The following is a 25,804-nucleotide window of genomic DNA, read 5'->3' as shown; positions in this document are numbered from 1 at the left end:
GCATTGGGCGTGCTGAGGCCAGGAACAACCCATTTACAAGACCGCTGGACAATGGGGGGTGGCAGGAGCCAAAGAGGCCAGTCTTGCGCGGGGAGGATTGGCGGTTCAGGTGAGTATATCTTCGGTGTCTTCTCCCCTAGAACAAAACGAGCATTTGACCCGTGCTGTGCCGGCACAGGCCCACTGAACGGGTCAAAAAAATGTTTTCTTGGACTTCTGCTTTAAAGGATCTGCTACTGATGGCTTGGTGCCACCACAGCATACCTTCATGGACTCCTCCAGACCTTCAGAGGTCTAGAGGAGTCCAAACCTTCGATGGATGAGGGCTGTTTTGGCAAAAGGAGGACCTACTCCATATTAGGAGGGTGGTCAAGTTATGGCTGATCGGTGTATGATGCCAGGACCACCGGTACACTGCAACTAGGCTGACTGCCATGACTTCACCTGGGTGAGCCGGCCTTCGGATCAGGTTGTCCAGTCTGCAATGGCTAGCTTGGCCCTGAACACAAACCGGAGTCCCAAAACAAGGCCTTTGGTAGGTGAACCCTAATATGGATTGTGAGATACTCTGCCACACGGTGCAAACGCCAAACTGCTGGGCCACGTAGGCAGACAGGAAAGACTCAACCATACACCTCACAGTGCATCAAGGACATCCTCCTGCATCTCCATTGTACTGAGCACCAAGGTACTTACATTTCAGCGTCTCACCGGCATAGGGGATGTGAAGTTTGAAGCGATCGCAGCTGGGGCCCGGGGTCAGAGAGGTGCACCTGAAACACACAAACAAACCTCTTCAGCTCAGCAACTCACCCAAATCAGCAAAGAAATCCCTATAAAGAGTCACCCCAACCCTCCGCCTGAAGTTCTTAACCCTCACCTACAGGGCACTTCTACCCCCTTCCTGCCCCCCGGGCACTTCTACCCCCTTCCTGCCTACCAGGCACTTCTACCCCCTTCCTGCCTACAGGGCACTTCTACCCCCTTCCTGCCTACAGGACACTTCTACCCCCTTCCTGCCCCCCGGGCACTTCTACCCCCTTCCTGCCTACAGGGCACTTCTACCCCCTTCCTGCCTACCGGGCACTTCTACCCCTTTCCTGCCCCCCGGGCACTTCTACCCCCTTCCTGCCCCCCGGGCACTTCTACCCCCTTCCTGCCTACCGGGCACTTCTACCCCCTTCCTGCCTACCGGGCACTTCTACCCCCTTCCTGCCTACAGGGCACTTCTACCCCCTTCCTGCCTACAGGGCAATTCTACCCCCTTCCTGCCCCCCGGGCACTTCTACCCCCTTCCTGCCTACCGGGCACTTCTAGCCCCTTCCTGCCTACAGGGCACTTCTACCCCCTTCCTGCCTACAGGGCACTTCTACCCCCTTCCTGCCTACAGGGCACTTCTAGCCCCTTCCTGCCCCCCGGGCACTTCTACCCCCTTCCTGCCCACCGGGCACTTCTACCCCCTTCCTGCCTACAGGGCACTTCTACCCCCTTCCTGCCCCCCGGGCACTTCTACCCCCTTCCTGCCCCCCGGGCACTTCTACCCCCTTCCTGCCCGCCGGGCACTTCTACCCCCTTCCTGCCCCCCCGGGCACTTCTACCCCCTTCCTGCCCCACCGGACACTTCTACCCCTTCCTGCCTACAGGACACTTCTACCCCCTTCCTGCCTACAGGACACTTCTACCCCCTTCCTGCCTACCGGGCACTTCTACCCCCTTCCTGCCTACAGGACACTTCTACCCCCTTCCTGCCTACAGGACACTTCTACCCCCTTCCTGCCTACCGGACACTTCTACCCCCTTCCTGCCTACAGGACACTTCTACCCCCTTCCTGCCTACAGGGCACTTCTACCCCCTTCCTGCCTACAGGGCACTTCTACCCCCTTCCTGCCTGCCGGGCACTTCTACCCCCTTCCTGCCTACCGGGCACTTCTACCCCCTTCCTGCCTGCCGGGCACTTCTACCCCCTACCTGCCCGCCGGGCACGTCTACACCCTTCCTGCCCGCCGGGCACGTCTACCCCCTTCCTGCCCGCCGGGCACTTCTACCCCCTTCCTGCCCGCCGGGCACTTCTACCCCCTTCCTGCCCGCCGGGCACTTCTACCCCCTTCCTGCCCCCCCGGGCACTTCTACCCCCTTCCTGCCTACCGGACACTTCTACCCCTTCCTGCCTACAGGACACTTCTACCCCCTTCCTGCCTACAGGACACTTCTACCCCCTTCCTGCCTACCGGGCACTTCTACCCCCTTCCTGCCTACCGGGCACTTCTACCCCCTTCCTGCCTACAGGACACTTCTACCCCCTTCCTGCCTACAGGACACTTCTACCCCCTTCCTGCCTACCGGACACTTCTACCCCCTTCCTGCCTACAGGACACTTCTACCCCCTTCCTGCCTACCGGACACTTCTACCCCCTTCCTGCCTACAGGGCACTTCTACCCCCTTCCTGCCTACCGGGCACTTCTACCCCCTTCCTGCCTACCAGGCACTTCTACCCCCTTCCTGCCTACAGGGCACTTCTACCCCCTTCCTGCCTACCGGGCACTTCTACCCCCTTCCTGCCTACAGGGCACGTCTACCCCCTTCCTGCCCACCGGGCACTTCTACCCCCTTCCTGCCTACCGGGCACTTCTACCCCCTTCCTGCCTACAGGGCACTTCTACCCCCTTCCTGCCTAGCGGACACTTCTACCCCCTTCCTGCCTACCGAACATTTCTACCCCCTTCCTGCCTACAGAGCACTTCTACCCCCTTCCTGCCCACCGGGCACTTCTACCCCCTTCCTGCCTACCGGGCACTTCTACCTCCTTCCTGCCTACAGGGCACTTCTACCTCCTTCCTGCCTACAGGGCACTTCTACCCCGTTGCTGCCCACCGGGCACTTCTACCCCCTTCCTGCCTACAGGACACTTCTACCCCCTTCCTGCCTACAGGACACTTCTACCCCCTTCCTGCCTACAGGACACTTCTACCCCCTTCCTGCCTACAGGACACTTCTACTCCCTTCCTGCCTACCGGACACTTCTACCCCCTTCCTGCCTACAGGGCACTTCTACCCCCTTCCTGCCTACAGGACACTTCTACCCCCTTCCTGCCTACAGGGCACTTCTACCCCCTTCCTGCCTACAGGGCACTTCTACCCCCTTCCTGCCTACCGGACACTTCTACCCCCTTCCCCCCCAGGCCAATTTCCAGCTTTCAGCGCTGTTGCACTTTGAATGACAGTTGCGCGGTCATGCAACACTGTACCCATATGAAATTTTTATCATTTTTTTGTGACAGATAGAACTTTCTTTTGGTGGTATTTAATCACCTCGGGGATTTTTATTTTTTCTTAAACAAACCAAAAACCACTGAAAATTTTTAAAAAAGAAAGGTTTTTTTCTTAGTTTTTGTTATAAAATTTTGTAAATAAGTGATTTTTCTCCTTCACTGATGTGCGCCAATGAGGCTGCAGTGATGGACACTGATAGGTGGCACTGATGGGCACTGATGAGGAGGCACTGGTAGGTTGCACTGATGGGCATTGACAGGCATCACTGATGGGCACTGATAGGTTGCACTGACTGGCACTGATGGGTGACACTGAAAGGCAGCTCAGATGGGCACTGATATGTGGCACTGATGGACACTGACAGGTGGCACTGATGGGGCTACACTGATGATCAGTGCACATGTCCCTTCCGAGGAATGCCGATTACCGGCTCTCCGCTCCTCTCCTCTGTCAGCGTAACAGCTCGTGAGGAGAGAATTGCCGATAACTGGCATTTCCCTGTTTACATGTGATCAGCTGTGATTGGACACAGCTGATCACATGACCGAACCGACATCTTCTGCTCTTTCCATGGATCCATTTGGGGGGGATTTGTACCATCCTGACATTTGGGGGGGGGGGATTTGTACTGTCCTGACATTTGGGGGGATTTGTACCGTCCTGACATTTGGGGGGATTTGTACCGTCCTGACATTTGGGGGGATTTGTACCGTCCTGACATTTGGGGGGATTTGTACCGTCCTGACATTTGGGGGGATTTGTACCGTCCTGACATTTGGGGGGATTTGTACCGTCCTGACATTTGGGGGGGATTTGTACCGTCCTGACATTTGGGGGGGATTTGTACCGTCCTGACATTTGGGGGGGATTTGTACCGTCCTGACATTTGGGGGGGATTTGTACCGTCCTGACATTTGGGGGATTTGTACCGTCCTGACATTTGGGGGTATTTGTACCGTCCTGACATTTGGGGGGATCTGTACCGTCCTGACATTTGGGGGGATCTGTACCGTCCTGACATTTGGGGGGATTTGTACCGTCCTGACATTTGGGGGGATTTGTACCGTCCTGACATTTGGGGGGATTTGTACCGTCCTGACATTTGGGGGGATTTGTACCGTCCTGACATTTGGGGGGATTTGTACCGTCCTGACATTTGGGGGGATTTGTACCGTCCTGACATTTGGGGGGATTTGTACCGTCCTGACATTTGGGGGGATTTGTACCGTCCTGACATTTGGGGGGATTTGTACCGTCCTGACATTTGGGGGGATTTGTACCGTCCTGACATTTGGGGGGGATTTGTACCGTCCTGACATTTGGGGGGGATTTGTACCGTCCTGACATTTGGGGGGGATTTGTACCGTCCTGACATTTGGGGGGATTTGTACCGTCCTGACATTTGGGGGGATTTGTACTGTCCTGACATTTGGGGGGGATTTGTACCGTCCTGACATTTGGGGGGGATTTGTACCGTCCTGACATTTGGGGGGATTTGTACCGTCCTGACATTTGGGGGGATTTGTACTGTCCTGACATTTGGGGGGGATTTGTACCGTCCTGACATTTGGGGGGGATTTGTACCGTCCTGACATTTGGGGGGATTTGTACCGTCCTGACATTTGGGGGGATTTGTACTGTCCTGACATTTGGGGGGATTTGTACTGTTCTGGAGCTTTAGGGCCTCAGAAATGAAATCGGCCGTCAGTACATCAGGACTGATCGATTTTCAGATTTGGGTACTTTCACCATAGAGATGGAGCGGAATACATTTTGACCTAAATTTATGAAGAAGGTTATTTATTTGCAAAATGTTATAACAGAAACAAAGAAAAATGTTTTTTTTTTTTAATTTTTGGTCTTTTTTTGTTTTCTTTTCTTTAACAAAAAAATGGAACAAAACTCAGTGGTGATTAAATACCACCAAAAGAAATCTCTATTTGTGTGAAACAAATGATAAAAATATCATCTATATGGTAAGTGATCGGGATATTTTTTCTTTTTTTACACATTATGATTGCTGTAAGAAACCATTTCTACTGAATGAAACTGATTCATTCAGTGTCTTTTGTTGTGATTAGCTGAGATTGGCCAAAGCGAAATCACATGGTACAGATGGGCTGTGATTGGCCCTGTCTGCACCATGTGATTGCTGTGACCAATCACGGCTAACAACACAATTGTATACAATGGATGGCATGAAACGAAGCCATCCACTGTTTACAATTGTCACGTGATCTGCTGTGATTGGCCCTGTCTGTACCATGTGATCACTGTGACCAATCACGGCTAACAACACAATTGTATACAATGGATGGCATGAAAGGAAGCCATCCATTGTTTACAATTGTCATGTGATCTGCTGTGATTGGTCACAGCGATCACATGACACTGGCAGCGGGCCGGTGTAGTGATCGGTTCGTGTTTCTCCCGGAAGGTCTACAAAAGAGACCAGTGAGAATATGGGGGACTGTGGAGTGACTCTTCCAGAAGGGTCGATTTCACCCCAGATTTCAGGGAACCAATCCTGGGGGGAGGGGGATAGGGGGTTCAAGACAGATGGTAGGAGAGGTAAAGTGGTTGCAAACCTCTTCAATGAACAAAGCACATCCCTCTATAGTGTGTACTTGCCTCTATCCAAAAGCACTGAGTGTGACCTCTGTCTGCTCCCTCCTTCCTCTGCTATAAGTATGAGTCACTTCTGACTCTGTGCAGACACCAGGCAAACCCGGGAGATGGCTCCATCCCCCCCTCCTCCAGCACACAGCAGGTGATTGACAGCTTCAGCTATGCATGTTTCCCTATGAGACTGTGGGTGGGGTGTCCATTCCCTCTACTCAGGTCTCAGATTACACTCAGCTCCCTGCTCTGTGCTGTGCACTTCAGATCCCCACCCCCTGCACTCTGGAGCTGATCAATTCAGGACACTGAATTTATGTAGAGAAGAGAATCCATCAGAAAAACAGGTACAACTTAGATAGGATTTGTATCATCTCTGTGTATCACCTGAGGCCGGTCACTTCACTGGGTGTATGGAGGGTTTACAACCACTTGAAGTGTCCAACCTCTTCCTTCAGGTGTGGCCTTATCTGGAATGACCCCACATGGGGCCTCAGGGTGACACTGCCTGTCGGCCATATTTCTGGTATCAATCACCATACACAAGAGACGGGTGAGCTGGGCTCAGCCCCCGATTGTCCGATGGTCGCTCCTTACCCTGATTTCAGGTCAGTAATCCTCAGACAGCTGGTAGAGTCCAGGCCCACCTTCCCATGTCTGACCACGCTGGATATGAACGGGGACAGTGCCGGGACGATGCGGTTCAATGTGACTTCCGGGGACATTCTGCCGGACTGTGACAACTCCGAGCCTGTGCAAAAAACACAAATACCTTCCATGAGAGGCTCTACAAGATGGAAACAGAGAACAAAGATCAGATCCCTCCCCCTATACAGTCCCCGTCAGCCCCCAGATCAGACCCCTCCCCCTATACAGTCCCCTTCAGCCCCCAGATCAGACCCCTCCCCCTATACAGTCCCCTTCAGCCCTCAGATCAGACCCCTCCCCCTATACAGTCCCCTTCAGCCTTCAGATCAGACCCCTCCCCCTTTACAGTCCCCTTCAGCCCTCAGATCGGACCCCTCCCCCTTTACAGTCCCCTTCAGCCTTCAGATCAGACCCCTCCCCCTTTACAGTCCCCTTCAGCCCTCAGATCGGACCCCTCCCCCTATACAGTCCCCTTCAGCCTTCAGATCAGACCCCTCCCCCTATACAGTCCCCTTCAGCCTTCAGATCAGACCCCTCCCCCTATACAGTCCCCTTCAGCCTTCAGATCAGACCCCTCCCCCTATACAGTCCCCGTCAGCCCCCAGATCAGACCCCTCCCCCTATACAGTCCCCTTCAGCCCCCAGATCAGACCCCTCCCCCTATACAGTCCCCTTCAGCCCCCAGATCAGACCCCTCCCCCTATATAGTCCCCTTCAGCCCTCAGATCAGACCCCTCCCCCTATACAGTCCCCTTCAGCCTTCAGATCAGACCCCTCCCCCTATACAGTCCCCTTCAGCCTTCAGATCAGACCCCTCCCCCTTTACAGTCCCCTTCAGCCCTCAGATCGGACCCCTCCCCCTATACAGTCCCCTTCAGCCTTCAGATCAGACCCCTCCCCCTTTACAGTCCCCTTCAGCCCTCAGATCAGACCCCTCCCCCTATACAGTCCCCTTCAGCCTTCAGATCAGACCCCTTCCCCTTTACAGTCCCCTTCAGCCCTCAGATCAGACCCCTCCCCCTATACAGTCCTCATCAGCCCTCAGATCAGACCCCTACCCCTATACAGTCCCCTTCAGCCCTCAGATCAGACCCCTCCCCCTTTACAGAACCATCAGCCCTCAGATCAGACCCCTCCCCCTATACAATCCCCTTCAGCCCTCAGATCGGACCCCTCCCCCTATACAGTCCCCTTCAGCCTTCAGATCAGACCCCTCCCCCTTTACAGTCCCCTTCAGCCCTCAGATCAGACCCCTCCCCCTATACAGTCCCCGTCAGCCCTCAGATCAGACCCCTCCCCCTATACAGGCCCCATCAGCCCTCAGATCAGACCCCTCCCCCTTTACAGAACCATCAGCCCTCAGATCAGACCCCTCCCCCTATACAGTCCCCTTCAGTCCTCAGATCAGACCCCTCCCCCTTAAAGTCCCCTTCAACCCTCAGATCAGACCCCTCCCCCTTAAAGTCCCCTTCATCCCTCAGATAAGACCCCTCTCCTTTAGCCCCTCAGATCAGACCACTCCCCCTTTAAGGTCCCCTTTAGCTCTCAGATCAAACCCCTCCCCCTTTAAAATCCCCTTTAGCCCTCAGATCAGACACCCCCCCCACCTCAGATCAGACACACCCTCCCCCCCTCAGACCACACTGGTGGAGTTGTCCCTTGCAAGTCATGTGATGTTCTTGTCATGTGACCAGAGACCAGAAGTAGGAGCGGATTTCTTCGCTTTGCTGATCATTGGTCCGGCGCTGTCGCGGACATTGGGTGGGACCCCGGACTGGGTCCTTGTTGGGGGGGGATTGTATAGTCTGATGAAGCGTAGGAGGCCGGGGGGGATGACAGAGGCAGGGAGCCATCACAGGAGCAGGGGGAGGAGAATCCCGGCATAAACACAGACCCGGACTTCTTACAGGGATGTCAGTTAAAGCTGAACTCCGGGTGAATCACTGAATGCGGAACAATGGCCGCCACCGCACCTGTGAACGGATTTCTATTCCTGTCCATCCAGTCTCGAGATTTGCACAGCTCTGATACAAAGCAGGCCAGGAGACCCGAGGTCTCTGCTGCCGGTCAGCAACACTTACAGGTCTTGTCCCTCATGTGATTGGCCCTCCCCGGTCTGTGATTGGTCAGTGAAAGGAGGAGCAGAAGGCTGATGAGCTCATCTCTCTGTCACTCTGCTCTCCCCTCCAATCAGCACGCTTCTTGCACTGCAGAATGCCAGCCTGGCTCTTTGTGCTGCTTCCCCCTCTCCCAGTCTGAGCTCTGCTGTACAGGGGGCTGACATCAGGTACACAGCTTTATTTATATATATTATTGAGACAACTACAAGAAGGACAAATAATAGGTTGCTGTGAATGGGGCCCCAAATGTCAGGGGCCCCCTGGCTCCAGTCCTCCCTCCTCTTCCATCACCCATAGCAACCAGCAGGAACTCACCTCCCCCAGCACAACTCCTCAAACCGGAAACACCGAGGACCTTCCGCCAAGACCCAGCGCCGCTCTGCCCCTTACTTTGCCTGTCTCTAACACACGACTACAACGCGCTGACATTGACCTAAAATCCTACCAAACCCTCCAAAAATAATAAAAATGTTAGAACAAAAATGTCTACTGCTCATCAAAAATAAGTTTTGATCGGTTTCGAGTACAAACCCGGCAGCAGGCACCTCTATGGACAGCTTCACGGAGTGAAAGTGTTGCCGTGGTGACCGCGCCAGCTTTTGGTTAGGCACTTCCTAGTTGGAGGCTTGAGTGGTCACATGACGCGCCGGTTGAGACGTGATTGGAGAAGGGTGCGCGTTGCCTGCGGCCATTTTTGATGTGGCATCGCGGGACAGTCTAGGAAGTGAGTGAGAAGGGGTGTTTCGGGCTTCTATGGGCTCCTTTGGGCAGCGGGTGTGAGAATCAGCGGGCAATGCTGGGGTATGGCAGAGTTTCAGTGACTTCCGGTGTTCTGCTAACCCTGGCACTGCTCTGTGTGCAAAACGCACTAATAACGCATGTGTGACCGGGTTCATGGTGTGGGAAATGCTGCGTTTTGTGCCTTGACTTTGAAATCATGCGACTTCCCTCCTTCCTGCTATCAGTCGATCTTTCCTGTTATAGATTGATCCACCCTTCCTTTTGATCAATCGATCAGTCAACTAACCCTTCAATCGATCTATCTTTTCTTCGATCATTCCTTCCTTCAATAGATCGTTCTGTCCTTTAAGTGATAAACTAAACCTTCAATTGATCAAAGGAAGGGCTAGTTGATAAAAGGAAGGAAGGATCAATTAGTCGATAAAAGGATCAATCAAAGAAAGGATCAATAGATCGATCAACGGAAGGAAGGAACTATCGATTGATTAAAGGAAGTAAGAATTCCTCAGTCGAAAGAAGGATCGATTGATAAAAAGAAGGATTGATTAATAAAAAGAAGGATTGATTGATCGATAAAAGAAAGGATCAATGGATCGATCAAAGGAAAGAAGAAAGAATCGATTGATAAAATGAAGGATTGATCGAAGGAAGAAAGGATGTATCGATTGATAAAAGGAAGGAAGGATTCCTCAATCGAAGGAAGGATTGATTGATCAATAAAGGAAGGATCGATCGATCAAATTGATCAATGGATTGATCAATTGATAAAAGTAAGGAAGGATCGATTGATTGAAGGAAGGAGGGATTGATAAAAGGAAGGATCGATCAAAGAAAGGATCAATGGATCGATCAAAGGAAGGAAGGAACTATCCATTGATAAAAGGAAGTAAGATCTCCTCAGTCGAAGGAAGGATCGATTGATAAACAGAAGGATTGATTGATCGATAAAAGGAAGGATCAATGGATTGATCAAAGGAAAGAAGAAAGAATTGATTGATTGATAAAATGAAGGATTGATCGAAGGAAGAAAGGATGTATCGATTGATAAAAGGAAGGAAGGATTCCTCAATCGAAGGAAGGATTGATTGATCAATAAAAGGAAGGATCGATCAAATTGATCAATGGATCGATCGATTGATAAAAGTAAGGAAGGATCGATCGATTGATCTAAGGAAGGATAAATCGAAGGATCGATTGATTGAAGGCAGGAGGGATTGATAAAAGGAAGGATCGATCAAAGAAAGGATCAGTGGATCGATCAAAGGAAGGAAGGAACTATCGATTGATAAAAGGAAGTAAGAATTCCTCAGTCGAAGGAAGGATCGATTGATAAAAAGAAGGATCGATTGATAAAAAGAAGGATTGATTGATAAAAAGAAGGATCGATTGATAAAAAGAAGGATTGATTGATAAAAAGAAGGATTGATTGATCGATAAAAGGAAGGATCGATCAAAGAAAGCATCAATGGATCGATCAAAGGAAAGAAGAAAGAATCGATTGATTGATAAAACGAAGGATTGATCGAAGGAAGGAAGGATTGATTGATCGAAGGAAGGAAGGAAGGATTTATCGATTGATAAAAGGAAGGATCGATGAATTGATAAAAGGAAATATCGAACAATTGAAGGAAGGAAGGATTGGGTTTTGGGTTGATTATATTATTAATATACTAATTTTCTATGAAGTATTTATTTATGAATATTTTTATTTATTTGTGTATTTATTTTACATTTTTTTATTATTATTATTACCCGAACAATAAATAAATAAGAAGAAAATAATAAATAAAAGTCTAATCCCAATCCTATCCGTAACCCCGCACCCTAACAAATAACAAAACAATAAAAAGTGAATAATAATAATAATAAAAACTAAATCTGATGGAAAAAAAAAAAAAAAACTAACAACAAATGATATTTGGGCAGCACAGTGGCTCAGTGGTTAGCACTTCCTTCTAGCAGTACTAGTGTCATCGATTCGAATCCCAACCACGGCACCACCTGCCTGGAGTTTGCATGTTCTCCCTGTGCCTGCGTGGGTTTCCTCCGGGTGCTCCGGTTTCTTCCCACACTCCAAAGACATGCTGGTAGGTGAATTGGCTCCTGTCTAAATTGTCCCTAGTATGTGTATGTATGGATGTGAGTTAGGGACCTTAGATTGTACGCTCCTCGGGGGCGGGGACTGATGTGAATGTACAATATATATGTAAAGTGCTGCATACATTAATGGCGCTATCAGGGGCAGACTGACAACTCTTGGGGCCCCCGGGCAATAGGGGATCATGGGGCCCCTGTGTCCTTGCCCAAACTCAAAAAAGCCTATAAAAAAGGTACCAGGGGCATCTCATGGGGCCCCCTACTGACCCCGGGCCCTCGGGCAGTGCCAGAGTTTCCAAATGGTCAGTCCGCCCCTGGGCGCTATATAAGTACCTGAAATAAATAATAATAAAATAAATTTGCATCTACAGGAAATATTCCGAAGGGGCGGTAGGTTCATCACACAGATCTGAGAAATACTGACATGGAATTTCCTGAAGGAGGACCTTAGATTGTACGCTCCTCGGGGGCGGGGACTGATGTGAATGTACAATATATATGTAAAGCTGCGTAAACTGACGGCGCTATATAAGTACCTGAAATAAATAAAATATTTTTCTCTGTTAGCTAATAACAAAAAAAAGCCAAAGTTAAAAAATGCCTAAAAAAATGCGCAAAAACGCGTGTGACAAAAACGTTGAAAAGCGCCGCGCTCAGATGTGAATGGAGCTTGAACGATTTCCGCCTTTAGCTGGTATATTATGATTTATATAATATTTATATAAGTCCAGCAATTCCTGCAGTGCTTTACATTCACAGCGATTCCCGCACCCAAGGAGCTTACAATCTAAGGGCCCCGTCTCACATACTCGGGAGCCAATGTATCGGTCAGGGCGTCTTTGGAATGTGGGTGGAAACCCAGGTGAGCGTAGAGAGAACATGCAAACTCCATGCAGGTAGTGTCTCTGTTGGGATTTGAACCTGCCGGATATTTGCTACTTAATAATTACCTCCCGGCGCCATTCAATCATTATCTGCGGGGGAGGGGAAAGGTCGCCGTCTGTCCGCAGAACTTTGTACTGACCAGGCTGCGTGTCTCTCTGTTCTCAGACTGTCCAATCACGGAGCCATGGAGGTCCCGGAGGTGGTTGTGGTCGGGTCATGCATGACGGATCTGGTCAGGTGAGAGCCGGGAAACCTTTTATATATAATCCTGGATGGAAACATTGTATCCGCCAGGTGAAATGTTCTCTATTGGCTGATAAAACCACCAAAGCTCAGAAATGGCTACAAAAACATTGTATGAAAACACGCGAGAATTGCTGTACAATATCCACGGAAAAACGCTTAAAAAATTTTTTTTATTTGTACATTGTCGAGTTAATTTTTTAAAAATCCATTTTATTGCTGTCAGGGTCCCATGTGACCGCGATCGGCGGTGACAGGTCCTCTTTATGGAGGGGGCGGGGTCTACATGATGTCACACGCAGTGCGGTGCACCAAGCCTCAGTCCCTATTAAAGGGTAACTCCACGTTTTGGTGCAGAAGTTCTGCATGGAGGCTACAAGTGCCTATGGGAGATGGAGGGGGATGGGGCATATAGTGACTGGTGTGTGTATACAGGGAGCGGTGGGTATATAGGGAGCGGTGGGTATATAGGGAGCGGTGGGTATATAGGGACCGGTGGGTATATAGGGACCGGTGGGTATACAGGGAGCGGTGGGTATACAGGGACCGGTGGGTATTCGGGGTATCGGTGGGTATACAGGGAGCGGTGGGTATACAGGGAGCGGTGGGTATACAGGGATCGGTGGGTATACAGGGAGCAGTGGGTATATAGGGATTGGTGGGTATACAGGGAGCGGTGGGTATACAGGGAGCGGTGGGTATACAGGGATTGGTGGGTATACAGGGAGCGGTGGGTATAAAGGGAGCGGTGGGTATATAGGGATCGGTGGGTATACAGGGAGCGGTGGGTATACGGGGTATCGGTGGGTATACAGGGAGCGGTGGGTATACAGGGACCGGTGGGTATACAGGGACCGGTGGGTATACAGGGAGCGGTGGGTATACGGGGTATCGGTGGGTATACAGGGAGCGGTGGGTATATAGGGATCGGTGGGTATACAGGGAGCGGTGGGTATACAGGGAGCGGTGGGTATACAGGGAGCGGTGGGTATACAGGGATCGGTGGGTATATAGGGATCGGTGGGTATACGGGGAGCGGTGGGTATACGGGGAGCGGTGGGTATACAGGGATCGGTGGGTATATAGGGATCGGTGGGTATACAAGGAGCGGTGGGTATACAGGGAGCGGTGGGTATACGGGGTATCGGTGGGTATACAGGGAGCGGTGGGTATACAGGGAGCGGTGGGTATATAGGGATCGGTGGGTATACGGGGTATCGGTGGGTATACAGGGATTGGTGGGTATAAAGGGAGCGGTGGGTATATAGGGATCGGTGGGTATACAGGGAGCGGTGGGTATACAGGGACCGGTGGGTATACAGGGAGCGGTGGGTATACAGGGAGCGGTGGGTATACAGGGATCGGTGGGTATACAGGGATCGGTGGGTATACAGGGAGCGGTGGGTATACAGGGACCGGTGGGTATACAGGGACCGGTGGGTATACAGGGAGCGGTGGGTATATAGGGAGCGGTGGGTATACAGGGATCGGTGGGTATACAGGGATCGGTGGGTATACAGGGAGCGGTGGGTATACAGGGATCGGTGGGTATACAGGGATCGGTGGGTATACAGGGAGCGGTGGGTATACAGGGAGCGGTGGGTATATAGGGATTGGTGGGTATACAGGGATCGGTGGGTATACAGGGAGCGGTGGGTATATAGGGATCGGTGGGTAGATCAGAGGGGCATGGAAAGCGCTATTTATCACGACGCAAAAGCGTGCGCAATAGGGGTCAATAGCACGTCATAACGCAATAGGCGCATTAATGGGGGTCCGTGGTGTCGTTCACACATGTAGCTGGGGGGGGCAGTAAAACCAAGAGGTTGAGCCGCCGTTATACCATCCCCTTTTCGCGCTGAACACTAACATACAGCTGGCTCTACACGTACCACGGCTGCCATGCTGGGTTTCGTGGCCGCAGCAAGAAAAAAAAATGAAACAGTATGTCGCTATCAGGAGGCGGTGCCAAATGCAACTCACGCGGTTCTATGGGGCCAGTTTGCAGCCGTGTGCGATGTGTGCGACTGTACTACGGCATTTGTAGGGTTACATCAGGCAGCGAGGAGACAACATGAAGGCCCTTCACTGCTCGTGAAACACTTCTGAAAAGTGATCTGAGCGTGGATCGCTTTTCAGAAGAGCGGCAGCCCCTGCCGCATGTGTGAAGTGACCTCGATGACGCGGTGTGTGGGCGGAGACAGGCACAGCAACGCCAAATTCAAACAATAGCATTACAAGACGCTGCGGGCAGAAGTGCCCCCCAGTTCGGGTTGGGGGGGTTCAGGGATGGTGGATGTGACCGTACTCCCGGTACACCCTCAATATCAGGATAATATGAAGTATCGTCCGAGAAGTCGACTGTGCCGCTATAAAGAGAATCGCATTCACTATATCCGCTCTCCCCGGACCCCGCATTCACTATATCTGCTCTCCCCGGACCCCGCATTTACTATATCCGCTCTCCCCGGACCCCGCATTCACTATATCCGCTCTCCCCAGACCCCGCATTCACTATATCCGCTCTCCCCGGACCCCGCATTCACTATATCCGCTCTCCCCGGACCCCGCATTCACTATATCTGCTCTCCCCGGACCCCGCATTTACTATATCCGCTCTCCCCGGACCCCGCATTCACTATATCCGCTCTCCCCAGACCCCGCATTCACTATATCCGCTCTCCCCGGACCCCGCATTCACTATATCCGCTCTCCCCAGACCCCGCATTCACTATATCCGCTCTCCCGGACCCCGCATTCACTATATCCGCTCTCCCCGGACCCCGCATTCACTATATCCGCTCTCCCCGGACCCCGCATTCACTATATCCGCTCTCCCCGGACCCCGCATTCACTATATCTGCTCTCCCCGGACCCCGCATTTACTATATCCGCTCTCCCCGGACCCCGCATTCACTATATCTGCTCTCCCCGGACCCCGCATTTACTATATCCGCTCTCCCCGGACCCCGCATTCACTATATCCGCTCTCCCCGGACCCCGCATTCACTATATCCGCTCTCCCCGGACCCCGCATTCCCTATATCCGCTCTCCCCAGACCCCGCATTCACTATATCCGCTCTCCCCGGACCCCGCATTCACTATATCCGCTCTCCCCGGACCCCGCATTCACTATATCCGCTCTCCCCGGACCCCGCATTCACTATATCCGCTCTCCCCGGACCCCGCATTCACTATATCCGCTCTCCCCGGACCCCACATTCACTATATCCGCTCTCCCCGGACCCCGCATTCGCTATATCCGCTCTCCCCGGACCCCGCATTCACTATATCTGCTCTCCCCGGACCCCGCATTCACTATATCTGCTCTCCCCGGACCCCGCATTCACTATATCCGCTCTCTCCGGATCCCGCATTCACTATACCCGCTCTCCCCGGACCCCGCATTCACTATATCTGCTCTCCCCGGACCCCGCATTCACTATATCTGCTCTCCCCGGACCCCGCATTCACTATATCCGCTCTCTCCGGATCCCGCATTCACTATACCCGCTCTCCCCGGACCCCGCATTCACTATATCTGCTCTCCCCGGACCCCGCATTCACTATATCCGCTCTCCCCGGACCCCGCATTCACTATATCTGCTCTCCCCGGACCCCGCATTCACTATATCCGCTCTCCCCGGAACCCACATTCACTATATCCGCTCTCCCCAGACCCCACATTCACTATATCCGGTGTCCCCGGACCTCGCATTCACTATATCCGCTCTCTCCGGATCCCGCATTCACTATACCCGCTCTCCCCGGACCCCGCATTCACTATATCTGCTCTCCCCGGACCCCGCATTCACTATATCCGCTCTCCCCGGACCCCGCATTCACTATATCCGCTCTCCCCGGACCCCGCATTCACTATATCTGCTCTCCCCGGACCCCGCATTCACTATATCTGCTCTCCCCGGACCCCGCATTCATTCTATCCGCTCTCCCCGGACCCCGCATTCACTATATCCGCTCTCCCCGGACCCCGCATTCACTAGATCCGCTCTCCCCAGACCCCGCATTCACTATATCCGCTCTCCCCGGACCCCGCATTCACCGTATCCGCTCTCCCCGGACCCCGCATTCACCGTATCCGCTCTCCCCGGATCCCGCATTCACCGTATCCGCTCTCCCCGGACCCCGCATTTACTGTATCCGCTCTCCCCGGACCCCGCATTCACTATATCCGCTCTCCCCGGACCCCGCATTCACTGTATCCGCTCTCCCCGGACCCCGCATTCACTATATCTGCTCTCCCCGGACCCCGCATTCACTATATCCGCTCTCCCCGGACCCCGCATTCACTGTATCCGCTCTCCCACAGTACACACAACATGGAAATGCAATTATTTTAGCAAATATAAACTGCTAAATCCCTTTTCTCTTCAGCAGTATAGAGCAGTCTTGTGACTTCTATCAGTGTGCAGCAGAGCACTGGTTAACCCCTGACCTCTGTCCAGACAGTGCTGATTGTCCCTGTGCTGATCAAATGATCCCAAGAAAAAAAAACCTCTCTAGCAATACACTCCAAACTGAGCATGTACAGACTTGGCACTGCTGCTCTGTACTATGGCAGATGGATTGGGGACAATAGAAGAAGGGGAGTGACTTAGAGCCAGGGCTCAGGGTTGTCTAAATGACGTTCCTGTCAATCATTGGCCTTGTGGGAGGAGCAGGGGAGTGGCTTAAAGCAAGGGTCAGGGGGTTGCCAGAATGGAGGTCCTGTCAATCATTAGCCCCATTAGAGGAGCAGGGGAGTGGCTTAGAGCAGGGGTCAGGGGGTTTCCAGAATGAAGTTCCTGTGGGAGGAGCAGAGGAGTGATTTAGAGGGCTCAGAGGGGTTGTTGGAATGGAGGTCCTGTCAATCAATGGCCTTGAGGGAGGAGCAGAGGAGTGAATTAGAGGGCTCAGAGGGGTTGTCAGAATGGAGGTCCTGTCAATCGTTGTCTTGGTGGGAGGAGCAGAGGAGTGATTTAGAGGGCTCAGAGGGGTTGTCAGAATGGAGGTCCTGTCAATCATTGGCTTTGTGGGAGGAGCAGAGGAGTGAATTAGAGGGCTCAGAGGGGTTGTCAGAATGGAGGTCCTGTCAATCATTGGCTTTGTGGGAGGAGCAGAGGAGTGATATAAAGGGCTCAGAGGAGTTGTCAGAATGGAGGTCCTGTCAATCATTGGCTTTGTGGGAGGAGCAGAGTATTGATTTAGAGGGCTCAGAGGGGTTGTCGGAAATGGAGGTCCTGTCAATCATTGTCTTGGTGGGAGGGACAAGGGAGTGACTTAGAGCCAGGTCTCAGAGGGGTTGTCGGAATGGAGGTCCTGTCAATCATTGTCTTGGTGGGAGGGACAAGGGAGTGACTTAGAGCCAGGGCTCAGAGGGGTTGTCGGAATGGAGGTCCTGTCAATCATTGTCTTGGTGGGAGGGACAAGGGAGTGACTTAGAGCCAGGGCTCAGAGGGGTTGTCGGAATGGAGGTCCTGTCAATCATTGTCTTGGTGGGAGGGACAAGGGAGTGACTTAGAGCCAGGGCTCAGAGGGGTTGTCGGAATGGAGGTCCTGTCAATCATTGTCTTGGTGGGAGGGACAAGGGAGTGACTTAGAGCCAGGGCTCAGAGGGGTTGTCGGAATGGAGGTCCTGTCAATCATTGTCTTGGTGGGAGGGACAAGGGAGTGACTTAGAGCCAGGGCTCAGAGGGGTTGTCGGAATGGAGGTCCTGTCAATCATTGTCTTGGTGGGAGGGACAAGGGAGTGACTTAGAGCCAGGGCTCAGAGGGGTTGTCGGAATGGAGGTCCTGTCAATCATTGGCCTTGTGGGAGGAGCAGAGGAGTGATTTAGAGGGCTCAGAGGGGTTGTTGGACTAGAACTGCCATCGATCATTGGCCTTGTAGGGGCAGCAGTCACCCTCTAGGGGGTCGTACATTTGGATGGAGGATTCTGCTGAAAGATACCAGCAATACGAGAAGTAGGTGAACTCTGCTTTCCATGCTGTATGTACTTTAAGGGTTCAATAACACGTTAAGGGAGCCACAGATAGGTAACGGGAAATCTTTGCTCTGAGTTTTAAGAACCCAAAACCCAACATCTTCCATTGCGTTTTTTTTAAATATGTGCAATTTTGTAACAATACCTCATGGTATCAGTCAAGGTCAGGTGTTCTCCACATTACTGCAGAATCCGGGTTCAGGTCAACCTCTCCCAGAGGAGACCGAGAACTCTTCTCTCCTTACTGGGGGCAGGAAGACCAATAAAATTCAAGATTAGAAGGCCAGGCCTGAGTTTAGTCCAGGGTCAGAAGGTTGATGATAACATCCCCGAGGACCGGCTGGCCCATAACCCCCTGAACTGGGGGGGGGTCCTCTCTATTCTCTAACAATGAGCCACATTAAAAGAGGAATTTACCAGCGTGAGGTCCATTATCCTGCTAATCTCCATGTTCCCAGCACTTCCTAATTCCCATCTTTACATCACCAGCAGGAAGGGAGTCGTAAAACCCAATCTGTAGCAGGAGACGTCCAGAGTCCTTCTGCTGGTCAGAAGATGATCTCATTGTGAGTGGCGTGACAAGTGAGTGTTTGCTGGCATGGGAAGCTCCAACTCCAGGCTTGGTTCTTTACAATGAGGTGATGCTGATTCTCTATGACAGCCAACGACGGAGCCGGGGAAGGTACAGCCGCCTCCTAGATCCGCAGATACTGACTCACCTTCTCTAATTCCATCCATTCCATTGACTGATCTCCCTGGGATCGATTTATGAGTAGGACCACCCAGGACTCGTGTTCCCGGGATGGCTGGATGCTTAAAGGAACATATACACGATGGCTGGACCAAAACTGATACAAAAGTAGACACAATTGTTACTAAAGTTGTAGGAAACTCGGTTTTGTGATTTTTTTTTTTTTTTACCTACAGATAAAATTATAAAAAAGGTAAAATTAATATCTGAACGTGTAGCATGTAGGAGATATTCCATCAAGTCGCAGCCGGTGATGTCACCGACGAATTCACTCTGAAAGACATACAGTAAAGGAAATGTGTATTTGCTCCCCCCTGATGGTGAATGTTCGCCCCTCACACAGAAATGATCGGTCTAACAATGGAATGTTCACCCCTCACACAGAAATGATCGGTCTAACAATGGAATGTTCGCCCCTCACACAGAAACGATTGGTCTAACAATGGAATGTTCACCCCTCACACAGAAATGATCGGTCTAACAATGGAATGTTCCCCCCTCACACAGAAATGATCGGTCTAACAATGGAATGTTCGCCCCTCACACAGAAATGATCGGTCTAACAATGGAATGTTCGCCCCTCACACAGAAATGATCGGTCTAACAATGGAATGTTCACCCCTCACACAGAAATGATCGGTCTAACAATGGAATGTTCGGTGTAACCCTGAGAGACAGAATACAACAACAAATTCAGCAGAAATGCATCTAACAAATGATGACTGATCTGCATGTTCATGAGGGAAAGAAGGATTTGATCCCCTTCACAAAACATGACTTAGTACTTGGTGGCCAATCCCTTGTTGGCAATCACAGAGGTCAGACGTTTCCTGGAGTTGGCCCCCAGGTTCGCACACATCTCAGGAGGGATTTTGGCCCACTCCTCTTGGCAGATCCTCTCCAAGTCATTAAGGTTTGGTGGCTGATGTTTGGCAACTCGAACTTTCAGCTCCCTCCACAGATTTCCAATCGGATGAAGGTCTGGAGACTGGCTAGGCCACTCCAGGACCTTCATGTGCTTCTTCTTGAGCCGCTCCTTTGTTGCCTTGACCGTGTGTTTTGGGTCATTGTCATGCTGGAACACCCATCCACCACCCATTTTCAATGCCCTGGCTGAGGGAAGAAGGTTCTCACCCAAGATTTGAGGGTACATTGCCCCGTCCATCGTCCCTTTGATGTGGTGCAGTTGTCCTGTCCCCTTAGCAGAAAACCCCCCAAGCAAAATGTTTCCACCACCATGTTTCACAGTTGGGATGGTGTTCTTGGGGTCATAGGCAGCATTCCTCCTCCTCCAAACACGGCGAGTTGAGTTGATGCCAAAGAGCTGGATTTTGGTCTCCTCTGACCACAACACTTCCCACCAGTCCTCCTCTGCATCATTCAGATGTTCAGTGGCAGACTTCAGACGGGCCTGGACATGGGCTTTCCTGAGCAGAGGGACCTTGCGGGCACTGCAGGATTTCAGTCCTTGTCGGCGTAGTGTGTTACCAATTGTTTTCTTGGTGACTGTGGTCCCAGCTGCCTGGAGATCATTGACAAGATCCTCACGTGTAGTTCTGGGATGATTCCTCACTGTTCTCATGATCATTGACACTCCACGAGGTGAGATCTTGCACGGTGCACCAGACCTAGGGAGACTGACACTTGTTTTGTGTTTCTTCCATTTGTGAATGATTGCACCAACTGTTGTCACCTTCTCACCAAGCTGCTTGGCCATAGTTTGGTAGCCCAGTCCAGCCTTGTGTAGGTCTACCATCTTGTCCCTGACATCCTTGGACAGCTCTTTGGTCTTTGCCATGGTGGAGAGTTTGTAATCTGATGGTTTGATTGCTCCTGTGGACAGGTGTCTTTTATACAGGTAACACAATGAGATTAGCAGCACTCCCTTTAAGAGACTGCTTCTAATCTCAGCTTGTTACCTGTATGAGAGACACCTGGGAGCCAGAAATCCTGCTGAATGATAGGGGATCAAATCCTTCTTTCCCTCATGAACATGCAGATCCGTCATCATTTGTTAGACGCATTTCTGCTGAATTTGTTGTTGTATTCTGTCTCTCAGTGTTACACCGAACATTCCATTGTTAGACCGATCATTTCTGTGTGACGGGGCGAACATTCCATTGTTAGACCGATCATTTCTGTGTGAGGGGCGAACATTCCATTGTTAGACCGATCATTTCTGTGTGAGGGGCGAACATTCCATTGTTAGGCCGATCATTTCTGTGTGAGGGGCGAACATTCCATTGTTAGACCGATCATTTCTGTGTGAGGGGCGAACATTCACCATCAGCCGGGGAGCAAATACGAATTTCCTTCACTGTGTGTGTATATATATATGCACACACTACCAGTCAAGAGTTCTGGATCATGCTTGATTGTCGGGGTACACAAGCACAGTAGTTGGGGAATGCCATGTCTGAACCCAAATCTATGATATTCTTGTTGCTTCCTGGTTCATTCGTTGCAGTATAGAGCAGAGAACGAATGTGCTTTCCCACTCGGCACCCTGAAGTAATTTACTGCCGTCTCCATTGTTTCTTGTCATGGGGAGCTGGCTGTATGTTCTGGGTTCTTCTAACATCCCCCTGATGAAGCACCACCGGGTCTACCCTCCTCCACCGCCAGGTCCACCCTCCTCCACCGCCGGGTCCACCTTCCTCCACCGCCGGGTCCACCTTCCTCCACCGCCGGGTCCACCTTCCTCCACCGCCATGTCCACCCTCCTCCACCGCCGGGTCCACCTTCCTCCACCGCCGGGTCCACCCTCCTCCACCGCCATGTCCACCCTCCTCTACCGCCGGGTCCACCCTCCTCCACCACCGGGTCCACCCTCCTCCAGCACTGGTAAGCCTCAGCCAATGCCTCCTGGGATATCTGAAGGTGGGTGTCACTGGGCTACAGGAGCAGGATGACAGCATTGTTGCCTAGAAGAGAATGGTGTCAAACAATTAAAAAGAACCCATAAATACAGAGAAAGAAAACAATGGGGCAAAGACGAATGTTAGAGTGAAGGGTCTGCGTTGATTCATAGTAGTGCATCCGGCCCATGTGTGCTTTGCAGACTGCTCCATAATAGGGGTCAGTATAGGGGTGTCCCTCACATTGCGTCCGTCCTGACACCCCATCATGCTACTGTCAGCCATACTCGCCTATATATATCAATATGAAAAATAATTAGTGTCCCTCCTGTAATATTTTGTAGTGTGACCCCCCGCCTTCCTAAAGCTGGAGAGACCATACATGGCAGCAAGTTCTTCATCGGGTTCGGCGGGAAAGGAGCCAACCAATGTGTACAGGCCGCCAGGCTAGGCGCACGGACCGCCATGGTGTGTAAGGTAAGGGGGCTCTCTGACCTCGCTGGCCGACCCTTAGGTGGGAGTTTTCTGTCTGCGACCAGCACATGCGGGAAATCCCTGCACAATGATTTAGGTTCAGAGCTGAAATTCCTGCAGCCTGAAGACTAAATAAAACCTCCTCCCTGGTCTGTATGAAATCTCTTCACCATTCCATTGTAATATCCCAGCAGATTAATCGCAGAAACTTCCTATTCCCGGAGCTCACGCTGGAGGGAGGGGTGATGTTTGTAGGATCACCGCCACTGACAGTTTTGGAAACAGCGCCTCGAAATCCTGTCAAGGTGGTGATCCATGAGAGAGCTGGGTGTTCCGTCATGGCGGTGACACTCCATGGATGGGGTGCAGGCTGTCCGATCATCCACAGAAGGATACAGAATGTTTACAGAGATGACACCATCTTCTCTTCTTCCTTCTGCTTCCTTCTTCTTCCTTCTTCTTCCCCCTTCTTCTACTTCTTCTTCCTCCTTCTTCTTCTTCCTTCTGCTTCCTTCTCCTTCTTCCTTCCTCTTCCTTCTTCTTCTTCCTTCTTCTTCCTCGTTCCTCTTCCTTCTTCTTCCTTCTTCTTCTTCCTTCCTCTTCTTCTTCCTTCCTCTTCTTCTTCCTTCCTCTTCTTCCTCCTTCCTCTTCCTTCTTCTTCCTTCTTCTTCTTCTTCCTTCCTCTTCTTCTTCCTTCTTCTTCTTCCTTCTTCTTCTTTCTTCTTCTTTTTTCTTCCTTCTTCTTCTTCCTTCTTCTTCTTCTTCCTTTTTCTTCTTCCTTCTTATTTCTTCTTCCTTCTTCTTCCTTCTTCTTTCTACTTCCTTCTTCTTCCTCTTCTTCTTTCTTCCTCTTCTTCCTTCTTCTTCTTCCTTCTTCTTCCTCCTTCTTCTTCTTCCTTCTTCTTCTTCCTTCTTCGTGCTGGAGGGAGGGGTGATGTTTGTAGGATCACCGCCACTGACATTTTTGGAAACAGCGCCTCGAAATCCTGTCAAGGTGGTGACCCATGAGAGCTGGGTGTTCCGTCATGGTGGTGACACTCCATGGATGGGGTGCAGGCTGTCCGACATCCACAGAAGGATACAGAATGTTTACAGAGATGACACCATCTTCCTCTTCCTTCTTCTTCTTCTTCTTCTTCTTCTTGGATGGATGAAGACATGGATGGATGGAGACATGGATGGATGGAGACATGGATGGATGAAGACATGGATGAATAGATGAAGACATGGGTGGAGACATGGATGGATGGATGGATGGAGACATGGATGGATGGAAAAATGGATGAAGACATGGATGGATGGATGAAGACATGGATGGATGGATGAAGACATGGATGGATGGATGGAGACATGGATGGATGGAGACATGGATGGATGGATGGAGACATAAATGGATGGATGGATGGATGGATGGATGGAGACATGGATGGATGGATGGATGGATGGATGGAGACATGGATGGATGGATGGAGACATGGATGGAGACATGGATGGATGGATGGATGGATGGAGACATGGATGGATGGATGGATGGATGGAGACATGGATGGATGTGGGAGTGGGAGGATGAATGGATGGATGGAGACATGGATGGATGGATGATGTGGGAGTTTGCTGTGGATAATAAAAAGAAATGAAGTGTTTTCGGTACTTTGGTTTACGAATGAAAATAATGTCTCAGTATACAAATTTTTCCTGCAATATGAACGGATGAATTGGTTTTCATGACAACGCTGGATCCGCTGGGTGGTGAGTGTCTGATTTGTGCAGAAGATAGCCCCCAGTTAGCAGTGAAAGAAAAAAAATCGGGGGGGGGGGTGAGGATATGGGGGGGGGGGGTCATGTGGTGTGTCATTGGTGGGCCGACCGAACCTGAAAAAACCAGAGCCTACCGATGACGTCACACCTGAACTTGACATCGCAGGACCGACCAGAGGCAAACCAGAAGAGGATCTCAGCGGTACAATTCTGGATCCATTGGCTGGGTATCTGATTTGTGCAGAAAGTAACCCCTAGTTAGCGGCAGAAAAAAAATTGTGTGTGGGGGGGAGGGGGTTCGGATGGTCCTGCTTTAAAGACAGCCCTGCAACTGCCATTTTTTAGGAGGAGGTTAGCATCAGCAGGCCACCAATTTCTCCCATGACAGGTTCCCTTTATCTAAGGATTATTCAGACTTTGAGTGACTTCTTTGGATCTAAGTCCCAGAATTGTTTCTCTTTAGTCGCCCTGTCCATGGACACGCCATGTTACGAACACTGAGGATCGGCTTTAAAGACAGCCCTGCAACTGCCATTTTTAGGAGGGGGTAGTATCAGCAGGCCACCAATTTATCCCATGAAAGGTTCCTTTCTGCACAGACTTCCTTGGATCTAATTGGATCTAAGTCCCAGAATTGTTTCTCTTTAGTCGCCCTGTCCATCGACACGCCATGTTACGAACACTGAGGATCGGCTTTAAAGACAGCCCTGCAACTGCCATTTTTAGGAGGAATTTAGTATCAGCCACCAATTTCTCCCATGACAGGTTCCCTTTATCTAAAGATTATTCAGACTTTGAGTGACTTCCTTGGATCTAAGTCCCAGAATTGTTTCTCATTAGTCGCCCTGTCCATGGACACGCCATGTTACGAACACTGAGGATCGGCTTTAAAGACAGCCCTGCAACTGCCATTTTTAGGAGGGGGTAGTATCAGCAGGCCACCAATTTCTCCCATGAAAGGTTCCTTTCTGCACAGACTTCCTTGGATCTAATTGGATCTAAGTCCCAGAATTGTTTCTCTTTAGTCGCCCTGTCCATGTTGCGAACGCTGCGTGACGCATTAATTGCCCGGACTGTGGGGGGGTTTTTTTCCCCCAGAAATGTTTGCTCAGGATGAAGTTTGGAAAATCTCCCGGGTAACCAATCGGAGGAGCCCGGCGTGCCTGGAAGATGTGTTTATTCTTCACGAAATTCCACAGCCGGGCTTAACAAGCGGCTATTCCCGACTCCCCATAAACAGGTCTATATCCAGCACCTTGCCGGCTATTATTGGACCCGCGCTGCGCCGCCATTAGGACGGCTATTTTTATGCAGAATCCTGGAGCCGCTCCATCTCCTCCGCCTCAGGAATCC

At 51.1% G+C, this 25,804-nt stretch overlaps 1 protein-coding gene and 1 long non-coding RNA gene across 2 annotated transcripts in view; one reads left to right on the top strand and one right to left on the bottom strand.

Annotated features, from left to right (window-relative positions):
* Positions 1 to 692: 692 nt before the first annotated feature.
* On the bottom strand, positions 693 to 9,038 carry LOC149434937 (uncharacterized). The gene is made up of 3 exons (XR_016308592.1): positions 8,975 to 9,038; positions 6,489 to 6,642; positions 693 to 773 (listed from the first exon to the last, which is right to left on the bottom strand). It is a non-coding gene; the product is annotated as an uncharacterized LOC149434937 (long non-coding RNA).
* Positions 9,039 to 9,250: 212 nt separating this feature from the next.
* The window catches only part of RBKS (ribokinase), a gene marked incomplete at its 3' end in the record, with an annotated part of 48,610 nt that continues 32,056 nt past the window's right edge, over positions 9,251 to 25,804 (top strand). Inside the window, exons 1-3 of the mRNA XM_089663190.1 lie at positions 9,251 to 9,383; positions 12,548 to 12,619; positions 22,564 to 22,696. Coding sequence (XP_089519316.1) covers positions 12,567 to 12,619; positions 22,564 to 22,696 — 186 coding nt within the window. The remainder of the gene's footprint in view (positions 9,384 to 12,547; positions 12,620 to 22,563; positions 22,697 to 25,804) is intronic.

Source organism: Staurois parvus, unplaced genomic scaffold, assembly GCF_062004578.1.
Source record: "Staurois parvus isolate SC_StPar_1 unplaced genomic scaffold, SC_StPar_1.0 ptg001638l, whole genome shotgun sequence".
Classification (NCBI taxonomy): Eukaryota; Metazoa; Chordata; class Amphibia; order Anura; family Ranidae; genus Staurois; species Staurois parvus.
The sequence above is the reverse complement of the archived record's forward strand: the minus strand, read 5'-3'. Positions and strand labels throughout refer to the sequence as shown.